This window comes from Pituophis catenifer, unplaced genomic scaffold (genome assembly GCF_029215685.1).
Source record: "Pituophis catenifer annectens isolate HBS135680 unplaced genomic scaffold, rPitCat1.0.hap2 SCAF_3, whole genome shotgun sequence".
Classification (NCBI taxonomy): Eukaryota; Metazoa; Chordata; class Lepidosauria; order Squamata; family Colubridae; genus Pituophis; species Pituophis catenifer.
Window position 1 is genome coordinate 167829185 of NW_027256883.1, and position 22138 is coordinate 167851322.

The following is a 22138-nucleotide window of genomic DNA, read 5'->3' on the forward strand; positions in this document are numbered from 1 at the left end:
CATTTTAGACCTACAGGAAAAGCATGTAAGGTCCTCTTTGGCTGTTCCAGTTTTAAAATAACAGTCAGCTGTGTTTCACAGAGTGGAAAGTGACTTTTACAGTGCTGCATGTATACTGGCAATCTTTCAGCATATTAAAATGTAGAATTTGGTATGAGGATCAAAATTCAGATTGTTTAATATGTCTTTTTAAAAAGCAAGTATCTGTCTACTGTGCACCAGTTACAACTTCAGTTTGCAGGCAAAGAATCCTGATTGCCATTTTCTCTATTTATAGTAGGAAGTAACGGGAAAGGCCTCTGCTAGAATTCCCAGAAAGATGCAGTGAAGAAAAGTTTGGTCTACAGGGACATATGCAGTTGCCTTATTCAGATCTCAGGCCATTTCCCTACTAGTGACTTAAGCATTTTCATAACAGCACCCTGCTGTTGGAGGGAGATGGGTGATTCAGAAATGTGATGGATTGATAGATAGATGATGGCTAGCTAGCTAGATGATAGATAGATAGATAGATAGATAGATAGATAGATAGATGATAGATAGGTAGGTAGGTAGATAGATAGGTAGATAGGTAGGTAGGTAGGTAGGTAGGTAGGTAGGTAGGTAGGTAGATAGATAGATAGATAGATAGATAGATAGATAGATAGATAGATAGATAGATGATAGGTAGGTAGGTAGGTAGGTAGGTAGGTAGGTAGATAGATAGATAGATAGATAGATAGATAGATAGATAGATAGATATGGATGGATGGATAGATAGATAGATAGATAGATAGATAGATAGATAGATAGAGATAGATATGGTTAACTATGGGGTCATACTTACATCACTTTAATTGTAACACAAATATGTCCTATTAACCATTTTAGGTCACACAGGGAAAACCATGTAAAGTCTTCTTTGGCTGTTCCAGTTTTACAGTAACATTTTCTGTTTTTTCTAGCACAATTTGGCTGTATGTACAATCTAGCACATTTCACAGATTATGCGTTTGCTGACTGGTTAGAACTAGGATCTGCCCAGCTCTTAATACTCACTTCTGGTTCTGTATGTCTGTTCCCATTTTTCTGGCTTGGGCTGCAAGACACAACAGATGTCCATCTGCTTCATACCTTACCTGTGCTTTCCAAAGTACCCATCAGGCTGTTTAAAAATACAGGTTTGTCGGGGGTGGGTGGGTTAAAAATGCACTAGCCCTGTTCTTCACAGGAGTCAATTTCAATGCTGTGCAGATGGTTCTTTCATCATTGGATGTGTTACAGATTTTCTATTGTTTCTGACATTAAGGGACTTGCCTGGAGACATTTTCTTCTCTGTTTTTATTATTTGGGTAGAAGGATACTTCTTGATACTTGGTCCAAGACCATCTACGGCCTATTCTGTGTGTTCCTAGTCACAAGGATAGAACTGGAATTGTTGTCAAGACTACATCCCTTGGCAATTCCAGTTAAGCAACCCACCCATTATAATCACCTCCTACTGCTTCACCCCACATTCATTCTCTGGGCCTGACATCTGTCAATTGGACTGGTTCGGAATATGGGTAATATTTTTTAGAGTGTTAGACACATGTTCAGAAATAGTCCAACTAATAGGTCAAAGACTTGAAGTACCTTTATGCCTGCAATCTGTAAATTGTAAATAGGTCAAAGACTTGAAATATCTTCATGCCTGCAACCTGTAAATTGTCAAATGCCCAAACACACCATTCTAAGGGTCCACCAATCCTCCTCCTAATCCACCCCATGTCACTTCATTCCATATTAGTCAGAGAGCTTAGGATGTTTTCCTACCAGCAGGCAATTCTTGGTGGGAGGTGAAATGAAGTTGAGGGAATCTATTAACTGTGTTGTCTAATTTGTCCTGCATTACAACAGTAATACTACAGCTACAGCAATTGAAGCAATCATTTTTTATGATTGCTTCAATCATAAAAAATGATTGAAGCATCATTCAATTCAAAGTGGTAAGAAAGTACATACTTTCTTACCACTTCATGGAACAGCATTTCAACATAGTTCTCTGGCTATGCCCTATTGCCCTATAAACTGAGAAAGGGACCTCGGGGTTATTGTTTACATACCCTGTAGTAGCTCTTTAGATGTACAGAATAGCATCTTTCATCTCTTCTGGAATTGAGTGTTTTACTTGCAAAAGAAATACTCTATAACTGAGCTCTAACCCTTTTTCAATGAATAAAGCACTTTATTTAAGTATTTGATTGATTGATTGATTGACTGGTTGACTGGTTGATTTTAAAGGTGCCAAATCCAGAAAAAGATCTAGTGCAGAAAATATGGATAACATCCTGGGAAATCTCTGAAGTCAGAAAGGAGCTGATTACGATATCTAGTCCCCAGAATGTGTTATTGTTTAATCCAATCTTTTAGTAGAAGAACTGGAATAAAGTATGCATCCTCAGAAATCTGGGCACTTTGATTTTCATTGTATATATTTTATACATATTATTTCCAAAATTTCCAAAAGCAGTCATGGCTACAGCAGATGGGATTTTCAGGGTTTTAAGATTAACCAGACACATTCCTTTAAAATGCTCTTTCTCGGAATCCAGGTAATTGGGCAATTACTAAACTCTGACAAGTTTGTTTATTTCACAGCTGAAGTTTTCATTTCATTACAGAGTAAAGATATAATGGTAGAGAATTGTAGGCCATGGGCTGTGTGCATTTCATGAAATGTCTGTGTGCAGAATCTAGAGTTTTTCTAAAAATGGGTATCAGCTTCTAATTTTTAATGGACCCGAAAAGAAAAGTGCTCCTTATAGTAATCATATAACTGTAATCGTATTAATTATAATTAACTAATTTGGTTTGATGAGAAGGAGGAGAATGAGGAGGAGGAGGAGGAAGATGATACAGGCACACATACACACATATATATCCATCATGCTACTCTTTCAGAGTGAGCAAGTTCACACAGGGCTGTTTTAACAGCTTTATGGGCCCCGGGCAAAGCAGTGTACTGGGGGCCCTACAACAACTATTCACAAGAATAAAAATGTAAATGGTTGATAAAATTAAACATATATTTATTTTATTGGCACTTCCAACAAAATCGGTGTTGAAACATTAAAAACATGTTGTGTAGCAACAACTAATCAACATGATAAACATTTGAACAATACACAAGGCTTGAAAAATATAATAATACTCAGTAAGCCATACAGTTGCTGTATTTATGATACAAGGTTCATTGAAAGGTTAACAGGGTTAACATACATACATACATACATACATACATACATACATATATCCCTCCCTCCCTCCCTCCTTCTCTCTCTCTCTCTCTCTCTCTCTCTCTCTCTCTCTCTCAGAAAGACCAAACCACTCCTTTTTACTGATCATTTTCTTCTGCATCCAATTTACATTTATTCAGTATTCTTTTATTCTTGACATTGTCTCTTCTTGTTTTACAAACTTAAATAAGCCACTCAACCTACTTTATTATTTTGCCTAGCAAACCTAATTCTCAGGTGAGCAGAAGCTCAAATTAAAGCATATTGATTTTTACCACTTTGGATAAATATTCATTTATCCAAATGTCATTCATTGCAACTGACTACATACTGGCATTATCCACTGCCTTTCTCAGTATTTGCATGTTTTAAAATCTCTGTATCTGTTTTCTTACTTTTATCAAGATAAATAAATTATTCTACATGTACTAATTTTGGGGAACAGAGCAAGTCTGTGTAATTTACAATCAAACACTTCACTTCCCCTCTTAGTTTTCAATATACTACTTTTACTGCTCATTACAGCTTCTAGTCGAATCGTATCAAATTATTTGGGTTCTCAGCCAACAACACAGTAAAATATGCATACAAAAGTTCAATCACATGACTGACCAACCAACTTCTACCATCAATACCAGTATTCTTTATACATTTATTCCTAAACCATTAAGCCACCAAGGGAGTGTTGTTAATTCTTGTTTTATTCTTGTTCAGCATTGAACCATTTGCTAAGCATTCTATTTATTCTCACGTGGCCTTTACTTTCATTATGCACTGCACTTACCACATTCAGCAATCAACTGTTAACTTCACAGTTCAAGCCTACAGTATTTACTTCATGATATCCTTTCTCTAAATCAATTTCTCCAGAGCATAGCTGGCTGGAGAAATCTGGGAGTTGAAGTCCACAAGTCTTAAAGCTGCCAAGTTTGAAGACCTCTGCTCTAAATCAACAGTCAGGCAATATATGCTCTCACATATATTTCTCAATGATCTGTTAGAGACCAAAACTCTAATTGGAGCTACCTCAGCCTTGTACAAAGTCACACTGTACTTCCCAAATTTTGATCATCATTATCTCTTTGATTATTATTTCTATCAGAATACTGCCAAATACTTTGCAAATTACACTTAGCAAATTAATCTCTCACTACTTCTGAGATATTGCCCCATTTTCCTCAAAACTCTCTTTTCCTTCTTTCATTATCACCATTACTTGCAGTATAATATCAATAAATTTATTTTGGGAGTATTGTCTTATCATATCACTCAAAGAAGAATAGATAACTGAAATAATGCTATACAATAATGCTTGAACTTATTTTCTAATAGAATCTATTTATATATTTATCAGGGACTTCAAATATTGCACAAAATTGAATTCTATTCAGATTAATTTATTTTTTGTACATGGTGCTTTCAAGGGGGAAAAAGGGGACTTCTAAGGATGTAAAAAGTTATATAAATAATAACTATAATAAATGTTTTCAAATTGTTTTTTCTAGTTTGAAATCACTCTCTTGTATACCTTCTAATTTAGGTAAAATTGATGGGAATTGATACAAATGAAGCTAATAGAGGACGGTTCATGCATAGCTTTGAACATTCCAGTTAATCCTCTTGTGGTTCATCTGGACTGGACTGGACTGATAAACTCTGCCCTCCCCTGTAAAAGAGCCAGCAGGTTTCAGTAATTATTATGTAAAGTGCTTCCTGAAAGTCCTACAAGCAAAAAAGGAGGGAAGATTAGAACTTCTTCTTGGTTCAATACAAATAAGGAACCATGAAGTATGAGGGAGGAGAGAGATTCTATCTTATCATCTGCTTTGCAAGTATGAATCTTAGTAGAAGGAATGGAAAGGATGAGTTGGCATTTTATCATCAAAGCAGTTGCTTTAAATCATGAGGACTTGGGCTCCTCCTATAGCTACCAAAGGGCAGGCAACTTTCCCCGATGAGCCTGAGAAGATAAAGAAAGGAATTCAGTTCAAATATGTGGTGCGAAGTCATTTTTTTCAAAAACTTGCCTGCTCCAGCCAGCAGCAATACAAAGGGGGAGAGGAAAGAACAGAAATGGGCAGGTACCTTTAAAAATACATTAGTCACTTGGGGCTGACAAGTAAACAAACAAGGAAAAAATAGCCAGAGTGGCTGCATTGACATGTTTGGAGGGTGATTCATAACCTGTGCTGCCTAGTAGTCAGAAAATCCAAGGCACACCCACAAGGACAGACTTGCAACTAGCTGGATGTCAAAAATCAGATCAACTTTTTCATGTCAATCAGCTCTTTCAAAAAAAGTGGCAGAATCTTTCCGATGGCCATCACATGCTACAATGCTATGCTTAATGAACATGGGCTCTGTCAATTCAATTCAATTCAATTCAAATCTTTATTGTCAGTGCACAACATATGTACAATGAGATTGGTTGAGCTCCCTCTGTGCACTCCCCCCAACACAATAAAACTCACAATGAGGACAGAAAATCCCTAACCCAATAAATCATATTAACAAAACACCCAGTCCTATTGCACCAGTGTGAACATGTTACACATTGCGCCAGCCCTGCAGTCCATCATACTACATAGTTATGATGTTATTTCTCATCTATTCTATGAGAATTTCCTCTGCCTGTTCAACTCTTAAAAGAACCTGGTGGAGAAGAGTGCAGCATTCTTCCCAGTCCTGGGTCCTCCAAAACTGCCAAACTATAACAGCAAAATTCCCAGTAAACCTTCTCCAAGGATATTGTAATGCATGACATCCAGTTAAGGAAGGCTTCTGTAGGGAAAACTACTAAACCTACTAAGAATTGAACTTGCCATTTCAGTTCTTTTGAGTCTTTCTAAAAATGAAATTCCTGAACTGAACAGAACAGACCACTGAAGGTAGAGCTAATCGGTTATTTGGAATTATTGCTTACCTTGACTTCTGTGGATTTTATTTATTTATTACATTTATTTTGATCCCCATGGACTCCAGCTGGTATGCAAAGACAAGGACATACATGTTTTTTTTTTCCTGGCTGAAGAACTTGACATTAGTTTGTATGAAATTTCATTATGTTATTTTGAGCTTACTTTAACTGATTATTCTGAAAGTTGTTTTGTCTTCTAAAATATTAGTTTAGGGCTCTGTACTATCCAGGTATGAGCATAGAGAATAGAATATTCTACATTATTTTTGTTATTATTAGAAGTCCTGATTTAACAGTCCTGGTACATTGTTTACCATTAGTTGCCTAGTGCACAGCAGCAAATATATAGAAGCTTAAGTGAAGTTATATACCTGTCAAAGAAGAAAAATGTGTTAGTTGACTTTTTGGATGCATCAGTGAGTTTTCTTTGGCAACAGTACAGAGCTGGTTTGCCACTGCTTTATTCTGAGATGCTTTTTCAGCTTCTCAGTATATCCTACAGCCCTGGGATTTCTGGGAGTTGTGGACTCCTTTCTAACCAGGTGTGGTCTTGCTTATCTTTTTAAGGCCAGCAGAATACTAAAAGCACAGCATGCTGACTGCAAATCTATAGATGCTGAATACAGTCCTGTGCTACCATAGTCAGCATCAATTTGTTTATTAGTTATAATCAAAAGCTCACTACATTCTCCATTTATAATACAGAAGGAAAATGGCATTCTGCACTGAAGTGGGCCCTCTTCACACAGCAAGCAATCATTCTCCAAGTTGTATTATCAGAAGGCTACATTTAATCCCAATTACCATGAAATGTAAGATCAGTGCCATCACTGAGATGAAAGTTCTCATACAGATCATGGCCCAGCTAGGTTCTTCTCTGTAGCCAGTTGTAAATTTATCCATCTGAATGTAACTCGGCCTGTTTTTCAGTATCAAAAGCACTATCCATAACACAACATCCAGCAACAAAATATTAGCAACTGAGGATGTAATTCCAAAAACTGTGGGTGTCTTTTTAACAGTGTAGTTTTGCCTTTCTCAGGCATGACAACTTTAAAATGTGTAGATTTCAACTCTCCAAATTCCCCAGCCAGTGTAGCTGAGGAATTTTAGGAGTTGAAGTCTACATATCTTAATGTAGCCATGCCTGAGAAACACTGGTAATTAGTTCTTTATTTGGAAAGCATGAGATTTATTATCTAAAAAAAAATCCTGTGTGATTGTTCGTAAACAATCAGATATTAGAGTAAGGCACAGAAAGGATTCCGAAACACTTTCTTTTGAATTGGACTAACGTGAATATATCTGCAGTAACCTAAATTCAGTAAAAGTGTTTTTTCCCTTCCCTTGGAATATTATTTTCCAGCTAAATCAAGTTTTTTAAAATTTAACTCCTAAATAATTCTGCAACCTAATATTCATGTTGCTTTTTAAAGAATAAGATTGTAAGGTCCAATAATAATATGTTTAAACTCATAAATGCCAAACAAGAAACTTAAACTGAAGCTTGAGAAAATATTAGTATTTATTCTATGATCATAGGTTAGTTATTTCAAACACACAAGAAGGCGATATGCAAGAAATAGCTACACGCAAGAGAGGGGATGTCTTCTTTTTATACAGTTAGAAACGTCATAAAACAACATCCTGGCTTCCTAATTAGATTTGTGTATTCGTGCAAAAAGGATAGTGTGTTATCTCTTTCCTTTGTTCTCACAATTGGCCTCTTAACCCCCTGGTGTGAAGGGAACCGAACTCAAAGTTGTGATTGTTAGCATCTTCAATCTGAGATTGTATGCCCATAGATTGCAGGAAGATTGATAAGAGTTCGAATGGCAAGGAACATATGTTTTAACAAACACCAGTTGTTGCAGGAAATACAAATCCCATGTAGCATATTTGTTACAACTTCAAAGGCACAAAGTATTTATGTGTTCCAGGAAACAAATATTTACAGCATGCAGGTATACAAAGACATCATATATCATACATATATGTTGCAGGAAACAGTAAGTTTCTACTAATTCTAGTATTCCAGTACATTATATTTTAGTATATCCTTATTACTATTTCCCTACAAGATGTAAGCAGCATGGACACACTGCTTTGATTTTATGTTTTAGTTTGGAGATGTCATTTTGGCTATTCCATTTCCTGAAATATAAACTGCCTTCATACTATCTTGTCCCTTTTTAACTGCTGAAGCAGGTTTGTGGGAGAAAAATAGGATGTGTGTGAGAGCATTTGTTTACTTTCAGTGCTTCAAAAGAAAAAAGAGAACCAATTTTGTGCCAAGCTACTTATTATGGGTTCTATGGACTCCAAATATCTCATGCTCGAAGGAAACTGAGTAATCAAGACTGGATGCAATTTCCTGTTTTAAAAAATAACCGATGGGAGGCAGAGCTTACAGGATAAGGGGAAGAGGCTGAAACTTGCCCGTCTGCAGCTAAACTTTTTAGAAAGAACAAGGCAAGGCAGAGCTCCAGTGGTCTAACGCGTTTCCCCAGTTCTCGCTTTCTCTACTTCGGAAAACTTTGAGAAGCGTACCGGGAGAAAAGTTACAGCCCTTATAAAAGGATAGCAGGGCAATCCAGGGTTCGTGTCTTGCACGTGGAGGCGGCGGCGAGATGACCGTCCGCTGGTTCAAGCGCAGCTGAAGACTCATCCCAAAGTAAGTCCCCTCCTCTCTCCCAGGGTTTTTGGTCTTTTTTTAAAAAAAAAGATGTCCGTTTTTGGAAAGGGGGGTGGAGAGCGGTGGGCTTGCGGAGTTTCACTGCGACGAAGAGGTGGCTGGAGGGAGGCGGCGTTTGCGTCGGGTTGGGCTTTCTTCGCGAGGGGGACGATCTGGGGAGCGAGAAATTTGGGAAGCCTGGGCTGGCACGGGGCGGTTTCTCCAGCGAAGCGTCTGATTCATCCCCAGGGGTGAGCGTCTTGTGGGCCGGCCGGAGAGGGAGCGTCTTCAATGAACTTCGCTCTGTCTGTTTCTGTGTCTCGGCGGGCGGCGGCGGCGGCGTCTCCTCGCAGGGCTCCTTCCGATGTCCCAGGTGCGAAGCGACCTCCCGAGCCCTTCCACTGACTCGCCCGATGGAGACCCCCAAGGGGAATCGATGCTCATCCCAGCCCCCAGTACAGGTGAGTGGTCCTTCCTTCCTTCCTTCCTTCCTTCCTTCCTTCCTTCCTTCCTTCCTTCTCTCCCTCCCTCCCTCCTTTCCTTCCTTCCTTCCTTCCTTCCTTCCTTCCTTCCTTCTCTCCCTCCCTCCCTCCCTCCCTCCTTTCCTTCCTTCCTTCCTTCCTTCCTTCCTTCTCTCCCTCCCTCCCTCCCTCCTTTCCTTCCTTCCTTCCTTCCTTCCTTCCTTTTCCTTCCTTCCTTCCGTAATGGAAGGCATGGAAAGCCATCTCCCTTCTCTCTGCTCGGGTTTTCAAATACATTCAAGCAAAACACTGCCGAGAGAGGGAAGTATCTCTTCCCCCTCCTTCGCCAAACTTCGCGTGTAGGCTTCAAGTTTCACAAAGATCCGCAGCTGCTGGCTTCCCTCGCTTCGGGCTTTTTTATTTACATACCGACATACCCACCCTGCCTGGGGCTGCCGTTTCCCCCTCCCAAGATTCTCTTTCCAAGGAAAGAAGGGCGCTGGACTTCCCCGCCCCCCACCCCCCACCCCGCTTCATCTCAGCCTCAACTTTTCTCCTGAAAGCCTGCGGGCCACTTGAGCTCCACCAGCGCTTGGTTCCGGGAGAGACCCTTGGAGAGCCGAAGGGGGGGTGGGGGCAAGGGGCGAGGTGAAGCCGATCGCTTCCCCTTTGCCTTCTCTCTCGAAATTGCTCCTCGGGCGCCTGTTGGCTTTTGCAAGAAACTCAAGGCTGTTGCGTGCGCTGGGCTTGGCCAGTTTCGGGAGGAGAGCTGAGAAGCCAATTTTTCTCCGGAGGTCTCCTGCCTTCAGGCACCGTCTCTTGCTGAGTCTGGGCCAGCGCCGTTGGGGCCCTGGCCTGATTTTTTTTCCCTGCCCCGCCTCCCAGTCCTGAGTTTTTAAAAGTTGCTTGCCTGCATCCTCTCGCCCAAACTGGAGCCGGGAAAGAACGTCTCCCTTTGTTCCCTTTAATTCTTTCAACAGATCTGGCTTCGAAGTGGGGCGGGGAAATCGGTGCTCCAAACCAGGAGGTTGCATTCCACCATCCATGCAGCAACTTTCAGAGCCAAAATAGCTTTTGGGGTTTGGAAAGACACAACACAGGGCTATATTCACACAAGATGCAAAACCCCATTACCGAATTAACTATTTTTCTGGGTTTGCATAAAACACTGGAATAATGGAGCCAGCTGTTCTCTGTGGAGATTCTCAGTCAACCAGGTGATGGTTGTCTTAAAGGTGCTTTTTAAAAAAGGCAACTGGACTATATATTTTTTTCTTGAGGAAGACCTTTCACTTCTCATCCAAGAAGCTTCATCAGTTCTGACTCATATGAACTGATGAAGCTTCTTGGATGAGAAGTGAAAGGTCTTCTTCCTCAAGAAAAAAAAACATAGCCCAGTTGCCTTTTGAAAAAGCACCTTTGAGACAATCAAGTCAGCTAAGTTCAGCTAATTAACCTAACTCTAACCAAGATATAATTTGTGACATGAATGCTTCTGCTGGGTCAATATCTGTTCCAGTTAAAGGTGTGGGCAACTGTGGGCAACTATGGCCCTTTTACAACCTGTGGACTTCAACTCCCAGAATTCCTGAGACAATCAAGCTGGCCCAGGAATCCTGGGAGTTGAAGTCCAAAGATTATAAAAAGGCCACAGTTGCCCACCCCTGGTGTAGTGTGAACAAAGTGGAACAACCACTTCACACAAGAGTGGAAAGGGCAGATTGAGAGAATGAAGGCTGAATTTCGGTTCTGAATGGACAGTTGTTGTGCTATGCAACAATCATGCCACAAGTCTTATTGTGGGTTATTTCCCAAATTATAACACTATAAACTATTTCCAAAGTAAGTTTCTGAATTTTTTTAAAAGCGTATTTGGGAATTCTTCCTCTCCCCAGTCTGTGATGAAGTTGTAGCTTTCCAGAAGTGCCTGAACTGCAACTTCCAGTGGCCTAGAGCAGGGGTGTCAAACTGGATTTCTTTGAGGGCCGTATCAGCATTGTAGTTCTCTTCCGCAGGCCAGGCCAGGGTGGGGAGATGGGATGGACACCTCCTGCAGCACTCTACCAGACAAAACAAGGTGTGGGAGGTAGCGCACACACCCCTGTGCCCCATTTTGGCCATAAAGTGTTGCAGGAGGCCATCCAGGCTGAAAATGGGGTGCAGAGCGGCCGTGCGCAGCCCCCCATGCCCCACTTTGGCTGCCAGAGGCACCATGGGCCAGTCCTTTGCTATTTCCAGGCCAGCCCCATAGGCCAGATTTAAACACCCCACAGGCCAGATCTGGCCCGTGGGCCTTGAGTTTCACACCCCTTGCCTAGAGGGTCATAAGAACTCCACATCCCTATTTGAATCAAACTTTACTGTTTATATTATTATCTTACTAAGAAATATTAGATATAAAATAGAGAAAAGAGCTGGAGGCAGATTTAAACAAAAGGATTAGCTATGTTTGCACTGCAGGATGAGCTATAAACTTCAGCAAGCACCCATAAAATACCATTTTTATTCCATTCTGTAACAGGCTTTAGATTTACCGTGCTGTTTCAACTCTTATATTCTAAGTTAGGACAAAACTAAAATACAGAAATTGAATTAAATAGATACAAGACTATTTACAGTGTAAGCTGTCTGGTTTAAATAAAGGTTTGGGTTTTTGCACAGATTGGAGGTGTGCTGATACACAAGCTGTATGCATTTATAGGTAGGGTCAATAGATATTGTATTCACCTCTGAGCAGATGGGATTACAGGCAACAACATATTGGCTTGCCAGGGTTCTCCAGACTTGTGATCTCCACTTTCATATAGTAGTGTGAGCATATTTGGGAGGAAAAACTGGGCTTTGGTTGTGCTTGTGACACTGGCCAAAATGTGCCAGAAGTGAATAACAGTGTCTATACCCGTGATGGTGAACCTATGGCACGCATGCCACAGGTGGCATGTGGAGCCCTCTCTGCAGGCACACGAGCCATTGGCCATCTCAGCTTCACCGCAATTGCATGTGCGCCTCCCACCAGCCAGCTGATTTTTGGGTCTATGGCGTGGGAGACGTGTGTGCATGCATGGGGTCTCATGCACATGCACAGGGGCAGGAGGGGATCTTGGATGCATGCGCAGGGGTGGGGAAGTGTGGGAGGGAGTGGTGTGCCCCCATGCCAAAACGGGCCACGGGGGGTGTAGCGTGCCCCCTGCAGCCTGTTTTTGGTCCCAGGAGGCTTCAGGGAGGCCTGACAGGCCCAAAATGGGCTGCAGGGAGTTGCATGCAAATGCGCGGGGGGACACAGGGTGGTCGCACACGCATATGCAGGGGGTGAGGGAACACGTGTGCATGCATGGGAAACCATGGGGGTTCACACGTGCATGCGTGGGGGCGAGGCATGTGGGGGGCATTGGATTATGGGTGTGGGCACACAAGTGAGTGACCCCCTCGCGCTCCCCCCCCACTTTTGGCTCGTGACGGCAAAAAGATTAGCCATCACTAACCTTTATCAGAGAAAGTTGTAGTGGCATTGTGGTAATCTTAATAAACTAGCCTATTCACTAACATATTTAAAAGAAATTATATAAAAGTCTCTATTGATGAAAATCATGAGGCAGTGGTTAATATTGGTGGCCCTTCTGGTCGACGCGGCAGATGGAAATTGCAACTTCAGGTGTAAGAGGAACTAAATGGAAAGAAAAACCACGAATTAATAATAATGATGAAAGGAATAAAAATAAATAAATTAGGCTGTATGCCTGTGAAACTACTAGAAAAGAAAAGGGTTTATTAGACCAGAAAGGAGATAGTCTGACCTTGAGGCATGGACTTGAGGAATACCTGCTTGTGTAGGTTAATTATGAATAAAAGGGTTAAAATGTTGCAGGATCCAATCTGGGTCAGTCACCGGGACCAAAGGTTTAGTTTTCTGAGCTTTCAGATTTGTGCTGGAGCCTATTTTCAGGGAACTTCTACAATCTTTTGGTTTGTAAGAGAAAAAAAATTTTTTTATCATGCCCTGTCAGGCATAAGCAACACACCTACATTTTAGGGTTCAAACTTGCTCCTTTATTACGTTCTATTATACAGGAATCTCATCAGATTGTCAGCCTCAGCCTGGGAACAGATAAATAAGGCTCAATGGAGCTTAAGGTTTCCAGGAGCACAGAATATATTCCAGCAGCACTGAAGTTACTATATATTCAGCTAAGGCTCCCATACAATTATTCTTTGGTGCTCAACTGGGATCTTACTCCTCTTTTACTCCTCTGGAAAAGGTGCAATCCAAATTCCTATGAGCCATATTTTAGGTAGCATGCTGCATTCCAAATGCAGTACTAAGGAGGGAGGCAGGACTAGCCAAAATCAAAACAGGTGCATGGCTTTATATTTTTGCACATTGGTTAAAACTACTCTTTTCCCCTGCAGGGTTGAGTTCTTTCCTTATAGAAGACAATTTCAAATCAGTATGGTTCAGGACCTTCTCACAAAAACTCCAGTATCTTGGTTTCTCTAGGGAAGTGCTTCTAATGATGGGGTATGAATGTGCATTTAGAGCACTTAAACCATGTAATAAAGATCTGGAAATCCAAAAGGATTGGGCTCCTCCTGAGAATGCTTTTTTGAGCAGTCACAATTTCCCCCTTTAAAGCAGCGAGATATTTATATCAAATAACCACCCCCAAAATCTGAAGGGCATTAACCTTAGTGCACTGCAACACACTTCCCACAGCAGTTTTGGAGGGCCGATTCAAAAGAATACTATATGAGCTGAGATTGTGCCCCTATGGACATTGAAATTGTAGCTCATATCCTGCTATACTGCATCTTCTATAAGGACTCACGGACTTGATTTATAACACCTTACCTAATAAAATATCTGGGAAATACTGCTGTTTTTTATGTACAACTATTTGATCAGTATGAAGTAGCTTCTCTGAATGTGGCCAAATTCTCCTATGCTGTATGTAAAATTAGGCAAACTTTAACTGCCCACTGTTAATCTACCACCAATTACAATATATTATTCTGTCTGTCTTTTATTTTTATACTATTATTATTGTTTTAATGCTTTTATTTGCTGGTCTGTGACTGTAATAATGATGGATGGATGGATGGATGGATGGATGGTTGGATGGATGGAGTGAGTGAGTTTACAGGAGGGGGGTCAGTTCTAGATCTCATGCAGCTATGCAAGGATGGTGCTCTTTTGAAGCCTCCACCCTACTGGGTTTCCCAACATGCTTTTATTATTTTTTTATAAATAACTCAAGGCAGAGAATATACATAATACTCCTTCCTTGTCCTATTTTCCTCACAATAACCACCCTGTGAGGTGGGTTGGACTGAGAGACAGTGACTGGCCCAAGGTCATCCAGTTGCCTATCAAGACTACAGTAACGCAGGATTAGAACTCACAGTCTCCTGGTTGCTGACTTATATTGACTGTCGACAATTTAAATAGACTGTGCAAGATTATGTATCTGACCCTAAGGCTTCAGTTATAAGCACAGATAGTAGAGAACAAAATGTCAAGCTCCAGGGAAATTGGAAGAGCCAGGCGGTTCAAATGAGTATAAAGATTTTTTGCAAGCTTCTGCTATCTACAAGAATCTGAACTACTAATGGTCAAAGCAAATTGGTGATAGATAAGAGTCAAAGGAATTCAAGATGGGCTGGACTTAGATCTCTTGTGGGCGTGAAGGGACTCAAGACTGGTGATGCATTTGACCCTTCCCTCAGACTCAGCCTGGTCATCTCCTACATAAAGGCTCTAATGAACATAAAGGGGATATAGTTGGGGGAAGCTGAATATAAAAATGCCCTGAAATGTATATGTTAGGGAAAGCTGCATAGAAAAACAAATGTGCATTATCTTGGATTTGTATAATGCGCTATTAATTTCAAACTTTCATAAAATGGAGATGCGAATGCCATATGGTCAGATATAAATTATATATTTTAAAGAATACTGGCAAGAGCTAGATATAGGATGAAGTATACTGTACATTTCTTTTGGAAAATATGTGCTATTGAATTTACTCGGGTTTATTTTGGAAAAGTGTATTTAGAATTATAATGTAAAAAATGTTGCTCGTAAGTGCTCAAAGCCCTTCTCTGCAGTCCCCAGGGCCTCCCAAAATCATGTCTCCATAATTCGTCTAGAAACTCCTGACAAACAGAGGGAGAACGTCTTGCCTATTTTTATAGAAAATAAACCTTAGTCTGCAATCCTGCCAAAACAAATGAACATAGACACCCAGAAGTCACTATTTGCATGAGGTCATGATATAATCAATTTGCCTACTGTTATTCTCAACCTCCCCACCTCCCCCATGTAGCTTCTGGGCTACCCTAAGGATGGCCAGCCCTACAGTAAGAGTTCTTCTGATGGATTTCTATATAGCAGGGGTCTCCAACCTTGGCAACTTTAAGACTTGTGGCCTTCAACTCCCAGAACTCTGGGAGTTGAAGGCCACAAGTCTTAAAGTTGCCAAGGTTGGAGACCCCTGCTATATAGTTTACACTTTTGGGAAATAATTTGTATAGGAAACCCCATTTTTTATCCCCATGAGAAAGGCAGCGATCAGATTTTCCTGCAAACTATTATTGTATGTGATGTCACAGAAGCATGTGCTGGGTTCTCTCTACAGTAATTATTTCCTGGGTGGACTTAATGTTGCAAGTATTGTCTTTCTGGATTACACAAGGAATTAATCATCAGCATAATTTGACAGATATTTATTAAGAAATAACTCTGTTTGAGTGCAATGGAACTTACTCCCCGATGCATTTAAGACAGAAATCAAAGGCTAGCACTTTATCTTAAAATGCGGCTCGCATTATGCCATAGGAAAAGCAGACATTAGGAAAACAGTGGTTGTACCCTGTTGTTTGTCACAAATCTCTGATCATGAAAGTCTACGTATGGACAGTCTGTTCTGGCGGTCTCATGTTGATTTGTGCAAATAGGTCAGTCAATACAAGATAAAGTCATGGAGATGAATTCGAGAATATTTGCTAGTTCATGTATATTCCCTGTGTAGATGTATCTTAAATTTGATGCTGCCTTTATAGATTCTACTTGCTTCAACATACAAGACTTACTTTCATCATCCATAAGGCATGAATGTGGTGCAATTAAGTAGTGAAGGATATATCCTGTAGTGTATTTTACACTAACAAACTTAGCAGTGGTTAATTTTGCCTTAATTTCCAATAAAGTTGTTTAGGAAACTTCAGTGAAGGAATGCAGATTGTTTAGATTGTTTTATTTCAGGCCCCAATGCAAATGTAAATCCTATACCAATCAGAAAACTGATTCCCATTTCTGCCTCTGCGTGTTAGCATAAAGAAAAGGCACTTTCTGCTAACCCATGTTTGCATCGTTCAAGATTTCTGATTTCAGAAAACAAAGCAGGGATTGACTAGACCTGTAGGTACACTTTGGAAATGTTTAGCTGACTGAGGATCTACAGTCTTCAAAGAGAACTGACAGCTAATTAAATACTAGTTCTTCTTAAGTAGAGATGTCTCAGCAAGTCATTGCTCAACTATCAGAGGAATATTTTATCCTGCTCTCTTAATCTTCTATCCCAACTCCTTGCTCTTTTTGTAAAATCAATACAAAACTAGTATGTCTCTGCTCATATAGTAGAATGGTATCAAGCTCTTTATTTTGTTAGTTATTTGAGCCCTTCTCATGATATTCATCCATCTTACAGAAATTACAGAAGCTGGGAGGTCTGGCAAGACAGATGTCCCTTCCAGGGACCTCAGAGATCACATCCTCGTACTACCACATAATGAAATGTTATTCTTTATGCAGTAGCAGGTCATTGCTTTAAATGAAAGTTCCTCATTTGAAGGAAAGTTCAGAAATGCAACAAAGAAAACAGGGATTTAGCATGACGGTAAGCTTTGTCATGGCATCATTGTACCATTCAGAGGTTTAAACTGACCCATGAACATATCTTCAGCATTGTCAGATTCTGAGAGAGAGGTTCATGGATGACTTATGACTCCTAGATTTTTTATTAAAAAAAAACCTTGACACTTTCAAGGTGATATGTCTATTGCAGTCTCAATGATATTTCCTTGAAATGTAGTTCAGACTCTGACAATAATAATTTGAGTAAAAGGTAGATTTGCCAGTCCACTAAACAACTAGTTCACCCAAAGTATTCAGGTATTTCAGATATAAAGTTTAACCATATCAACAAACGAAGGGGATTAGAGGCATTTGATTTCCTATTTAAATAATCATCAGCAAGTATAAGCAATGAGAGAATCAATACAAGCCATAAGACTGCAGTGTAGGAAATAGAGCCACAGATTAAGATTAATGAAGCCATGAATGATGTCCTCATTTTCTCTTGTCCTCCCACTTCATTATAAAAATCCTAGCTTCTCATAAACTGGAGTTCTATATTACATCAAAACCAACAGACCTTAGATTAATACCTGTAATAGAATGTGTGGATGACTTTGGGGAATGAGGGGAAGAGATACTGCCTTGAAAACAATCAGACAAGAGAGGCAGGAGCCCCCAGTGGCTTAATGGTCAAAGGAAAAAAAGTCTTAGGAAAGACTCGCCTAACTGGTCAGGTGATTAAAAGTAGTGGCAGGAAGTTTGTACCTTCAGAGTTGCAAGATTCTGTTAATGTAGTCTTACAATAAAGTAGAATTAGCTCATCTACTTCTGTTTCCTGTCTGGTTTACTTGAGTGGACTGACTAGTATTGTCAAGATTTTTGTCCTGAAGTGGGGAGGTGGAGAAAAGAGCAGTTCTTAGCACTTATTTTCAAAGCTATGATTTATGAAGTCATAAGCATGAAGACCAATCTGGGCCACTAATTAGAGAAGAATTGTTGCCCATTAGGTTCCTTAGAGCAGGGGTCTCCAACTTTGGCAAGTTTAAGTCTGGTGGACTTCAACTCCCAGAATTCCCCAGCCAGCTTTGCTTTGCTTTGCTGGCTGGGGAATTCTGGAAGTTGAAGTCCTCCAGGCTTAAACTTGCCAGGTTTGGAGAACCCTGCCTTAGAGCATTTTTTGGATAACCATTGGCTTTCACAAAAGCAGGAAAAGTGGAGGATCTCAACTAAACTCAGTAGAGAATAAAAACATTCTTACCCTCCTCCTCCTCCTCTCCTCTCTGAAATAAGAAAAAGGGCCATTTATTTTATGTGTTGATGTGGAGTCGGAATGAGTACACAGTCACTTAAAATAGATGTAGTAGAAGAAATGGTTACTTCATAGACAAATGTGAAAACAAAGCCAACAAACCATGGCAGTTCTGACATGAGTGTCTCTTGGTCTCCTTTTTTCCTGTCACTCACCTTTCCGTAATCAAAATTCTGTTTTGGTTTATGATGTACACAGAACTGCGTGAGATGTACATGTAGTCCTAGAATTTTATTTTTCGGCTCTCTTGCTCCTGCCTTCCTATTTTTCTGTTAGAACCAGTAGCTCTGTGGTATTTTTTTTTTTTTCTGATTAGGAAAAAAGCACAATAGCAGCACTAAGTTGTCACAGACATACAGTGCAGCTTTCTAACCAAACCCAGCTAGTTTGCCCTGAGGTATAATGTGTGTCTTAAAAGCCATTCTGTATCCAGATCCTGGCTTAGCTGTGTTGTCCAGCCCCTCAAATGCTTCCAAACAATGCATCTTTCACAAAATACTGGGGCTTTGCTCAGAGTTAAGCCTGTTGAGCCAAGCAGAGCATGTATCTGGCCTCCAATCCATCCATTGTTCAGCCTAAATATTCAGCCTTTTTAAAATGGTGACCCTTCGTGACATAGGAAAGCCATAATTTTATGTGTCAGTTTCTTAGCTTAAATCTGCCTAATATTTAGGGCCTCACAATCTGGATTTTGCAGCAGGTAAAATGAGAACATTTAAGTATAGCAAAGGAGAAGCTGAGTTGATTCTTCCCCTCAGAGATCAGTCCTACTCTTGTTATGGTGTGATATGTTTTCTTTTCTTCTAAATATGGAACCTTCCAGACAGCATCTGGCTGAAGGTGTTGTGCCAATGCAAACAGGGTCTTTATCCCTTTGCTGGAAAAGATTTGTACTGCAATTATTGGCACCAGATGTGGAGTGAGAGAGAGGCAGAAAGTGACATCTATGCACAAACTTTGATTGTACAAGACTGCAAGAACCACTATGGTGAAATAAAGAGGGTCTATATAATTCTATAATAGAGCAATCAGGATGATCATCTGTGATTTTGGGGGGAAGCTTCTAACAACATTGTCTCACATAGATATCAATCTGACTCACTTTACGTTCTGCTCTTATTTTGATCTGCTCATTTAAAATACCAAATTGGGGGGGGGGGGGGGAATTCAATATAAGTTGTATAGCTACTGAAACCTATTTAAACTTCAGCTGCTAGCAATATCTTAATAACAGAAGTGGAGGCAATATTGCCTCTGAAGTCAAATGACTAGGGAAGTGTCCTTCAAACTTGACAACTTTGGCAAGATGGGAGGACATGTTGGCTGGGGAATTCTGGGTATGGAAGTGAACACATCTTAAAAGTTGCCAAGTTTGAAAAACACTGGACTAGGGCATGCTCTCTTCAGTTCTGCTTTGAAGAAATAATGTGTAGCTCTTTTTGGTGGGGGAACTAATATAGAATACTTTGAATTCTAAGTCAAAAAATGCTTTGGAACACATAGGTGTATACACATATCACTTGACTACAATTCCTAAACTTAAACTTCTCAGTTCCTGAGATTGTGCAACTATAGACAGCAACTGTACGATCTTAAGAAAAGATGCAGCTGTTTTAAGGAGATGAAGGTACTATGCGGGTACCCTTAAAATTCAGTGCATTATTTTCTCCTTCATATCCAAAAGATTCACCACCCTACAGTTTGTTTTTTCCCAGAGGAAATGCCTTTTATTTATTTATTTCTTTTAAACATTTACATATCTGCCCATTTTATATCAGACTCTGGGTGGCTCCCAAAGAATTACTATTGATAGATGCAAATATTGGAAATGCTTATGCTTTTAAGGCTTTTGAAATGTTATGCTAATTCTCTGCTTAACACATTTCTAATGATTTTAAGAGTTTATTGTTTTCAGTTTTTATTGTTTTATGAGATACTTTTAAATTTTAAAATATCTTGGGAGTTGAAATCAAAAGTAGAGCAAGAATTCACAACCACTATTCAACATAGTCACTTATTTTCCTCCAGCTTCAACACAAGGATTCTAAAACTGCTCCAGTCCTTGGTAATCCCACACAGTCCAAAATATTCAGGATCTGGGGTGGTTCATTTCTGACTCAGTTACAAGGACTTTGAGATCACATCAAAACTATTACTGTCTTTGGTGGGAACTCTTGTCACTTTCTGCCTCTCATTTCCTGGACTCAATAAATTTTCATTCCCCCTTCTCAAAAGCGTTTATCTTTGGAGCAAATCTGCTAAATATTTATTTCAAGAATCCTGATTGGACATGGTGGGTGGGAGGGGAAGGGGAGAGCATCAGTTTGGCAGCAGCCAGCTGGTCTTCTATGAAGAGAAGATGAAAACAGAGAGCATCCTATTCAGTTTCATGTCTGCTCCCTTTCTTCTGCTCCCTTTCCCTAAGAAGAATTTCAAGTACCCTGCAAACAGTCAAAACAGCTCAGTGCATTCCTTCCCTCCTGCTGTTTCATCCACCAATTCTGCTTAAGGCAATTGTGGGAATTGCAAATGCCAATGGGTTATTTTTTTGGCTTCATAGCTCAGAGTGGCTTTAATATAAAAATAGAAGGAACCTCACCTCTGTTGTTAATTTCCCCTCGTAGCAACCACTCTATTGTTTTCTCCTTATGAACAGTGAAATACACTATACTAAATGCAAGAGACTAAAATTGTGGTTGGGGATACCAGCAGCTTTTTTAATCTCCCCATATTCAGTTATTAGGAATGCTGGTTGGCATGTAGTCTCAGTGTGAAATGGGTGGCTATATAAATTGAATAAAATGAATAAATCAACATATGCACAGGAAAGCACTTTAGAGAAGACTGCTTCCAACTTCCTTTGTGTGATTTGGGACTTAAGATTGGTGTAGAAGGATCCCCATTTCATTGATTTGTGAGCTGATCATTGTTTTTTCCAGGGGCGGGTTTCAAAACCCGTTGCTACTTGTTTGCTCCTGGGCGCGCTTGTGCACGCAACACTTCTGCACATGCCTCCCACCACTGCCACCCGATCCAGGGAGAACCGGTAGCAACCCACCACTAGTTTTTTCACACAGAGAAAGAGTGAAAATTAATGTGCAGAATGTATTCAACCTTCAGAATGTATATGCTTAACTACAATCCAAGCAGTGGGAAACAAATATATCTATTGATTTTTTTTCTGTTATGAAATCTTTCTATTGCAAGAAAGATTTCTCAGGAAAAAAATGAAATAATTTATGGTTGTAATCTATGTATGATTTTAAACTGGCATCTCTAATTTAAGATGAAATTAAGTCATTTACTTCAGACTGTGTCCCTCTGTAATTTTGTGACTCACTTCCTTTTCTCAGATATATTTTAATTGCCCTGTTGGTATGCTGTATAACCAAAAAATAACTTTTTAAAGGTATCCTGGATGGTGTTTAGAGGAGGTAGGATTGGGGGAGGATTGTGTCCAGAAATGTTAAGTCCAGGTCCTTAGATAGAAAAGGTGATTCTACTAACTCCCTACTCTGACATTGGTTTTTTGATAGCAAAACCAGACAGAAATGTATCCTGGGAAGTTTTGAATCTGCTGAGTTAATAATTTCAGATGAGAGAAAATGTTCTTCAGGCCTGGAGTTGATGTGCTCACTTTATTTCAGTGTTTCTTCCTTTTTACTGCT

At 40.0% G+C, this 22138-nt stretch overlaps 1 protein-coding gene across 1 annotated transcript in view; it reads left to right on the top strand.

The window, feature by feature from the left end:
* Positions 1–9212: 9212 nt before the first annotated feature.
* MDFI (MyoD family inhibitor) overlaps positions 9213–22138 on the top strand; it is a 53847-nt gene continuing 40921 nt past the window's right edge. Inside the window, exon 1 of the mRNA XM_070939729.1 lies at positions 9213–9309. Coding sequence (XP_070795830.1) covers positions 9213–9309 — 97 coding nt within the window. The remainder of the gene's footprint in view (positions 9310–22138) is intronic.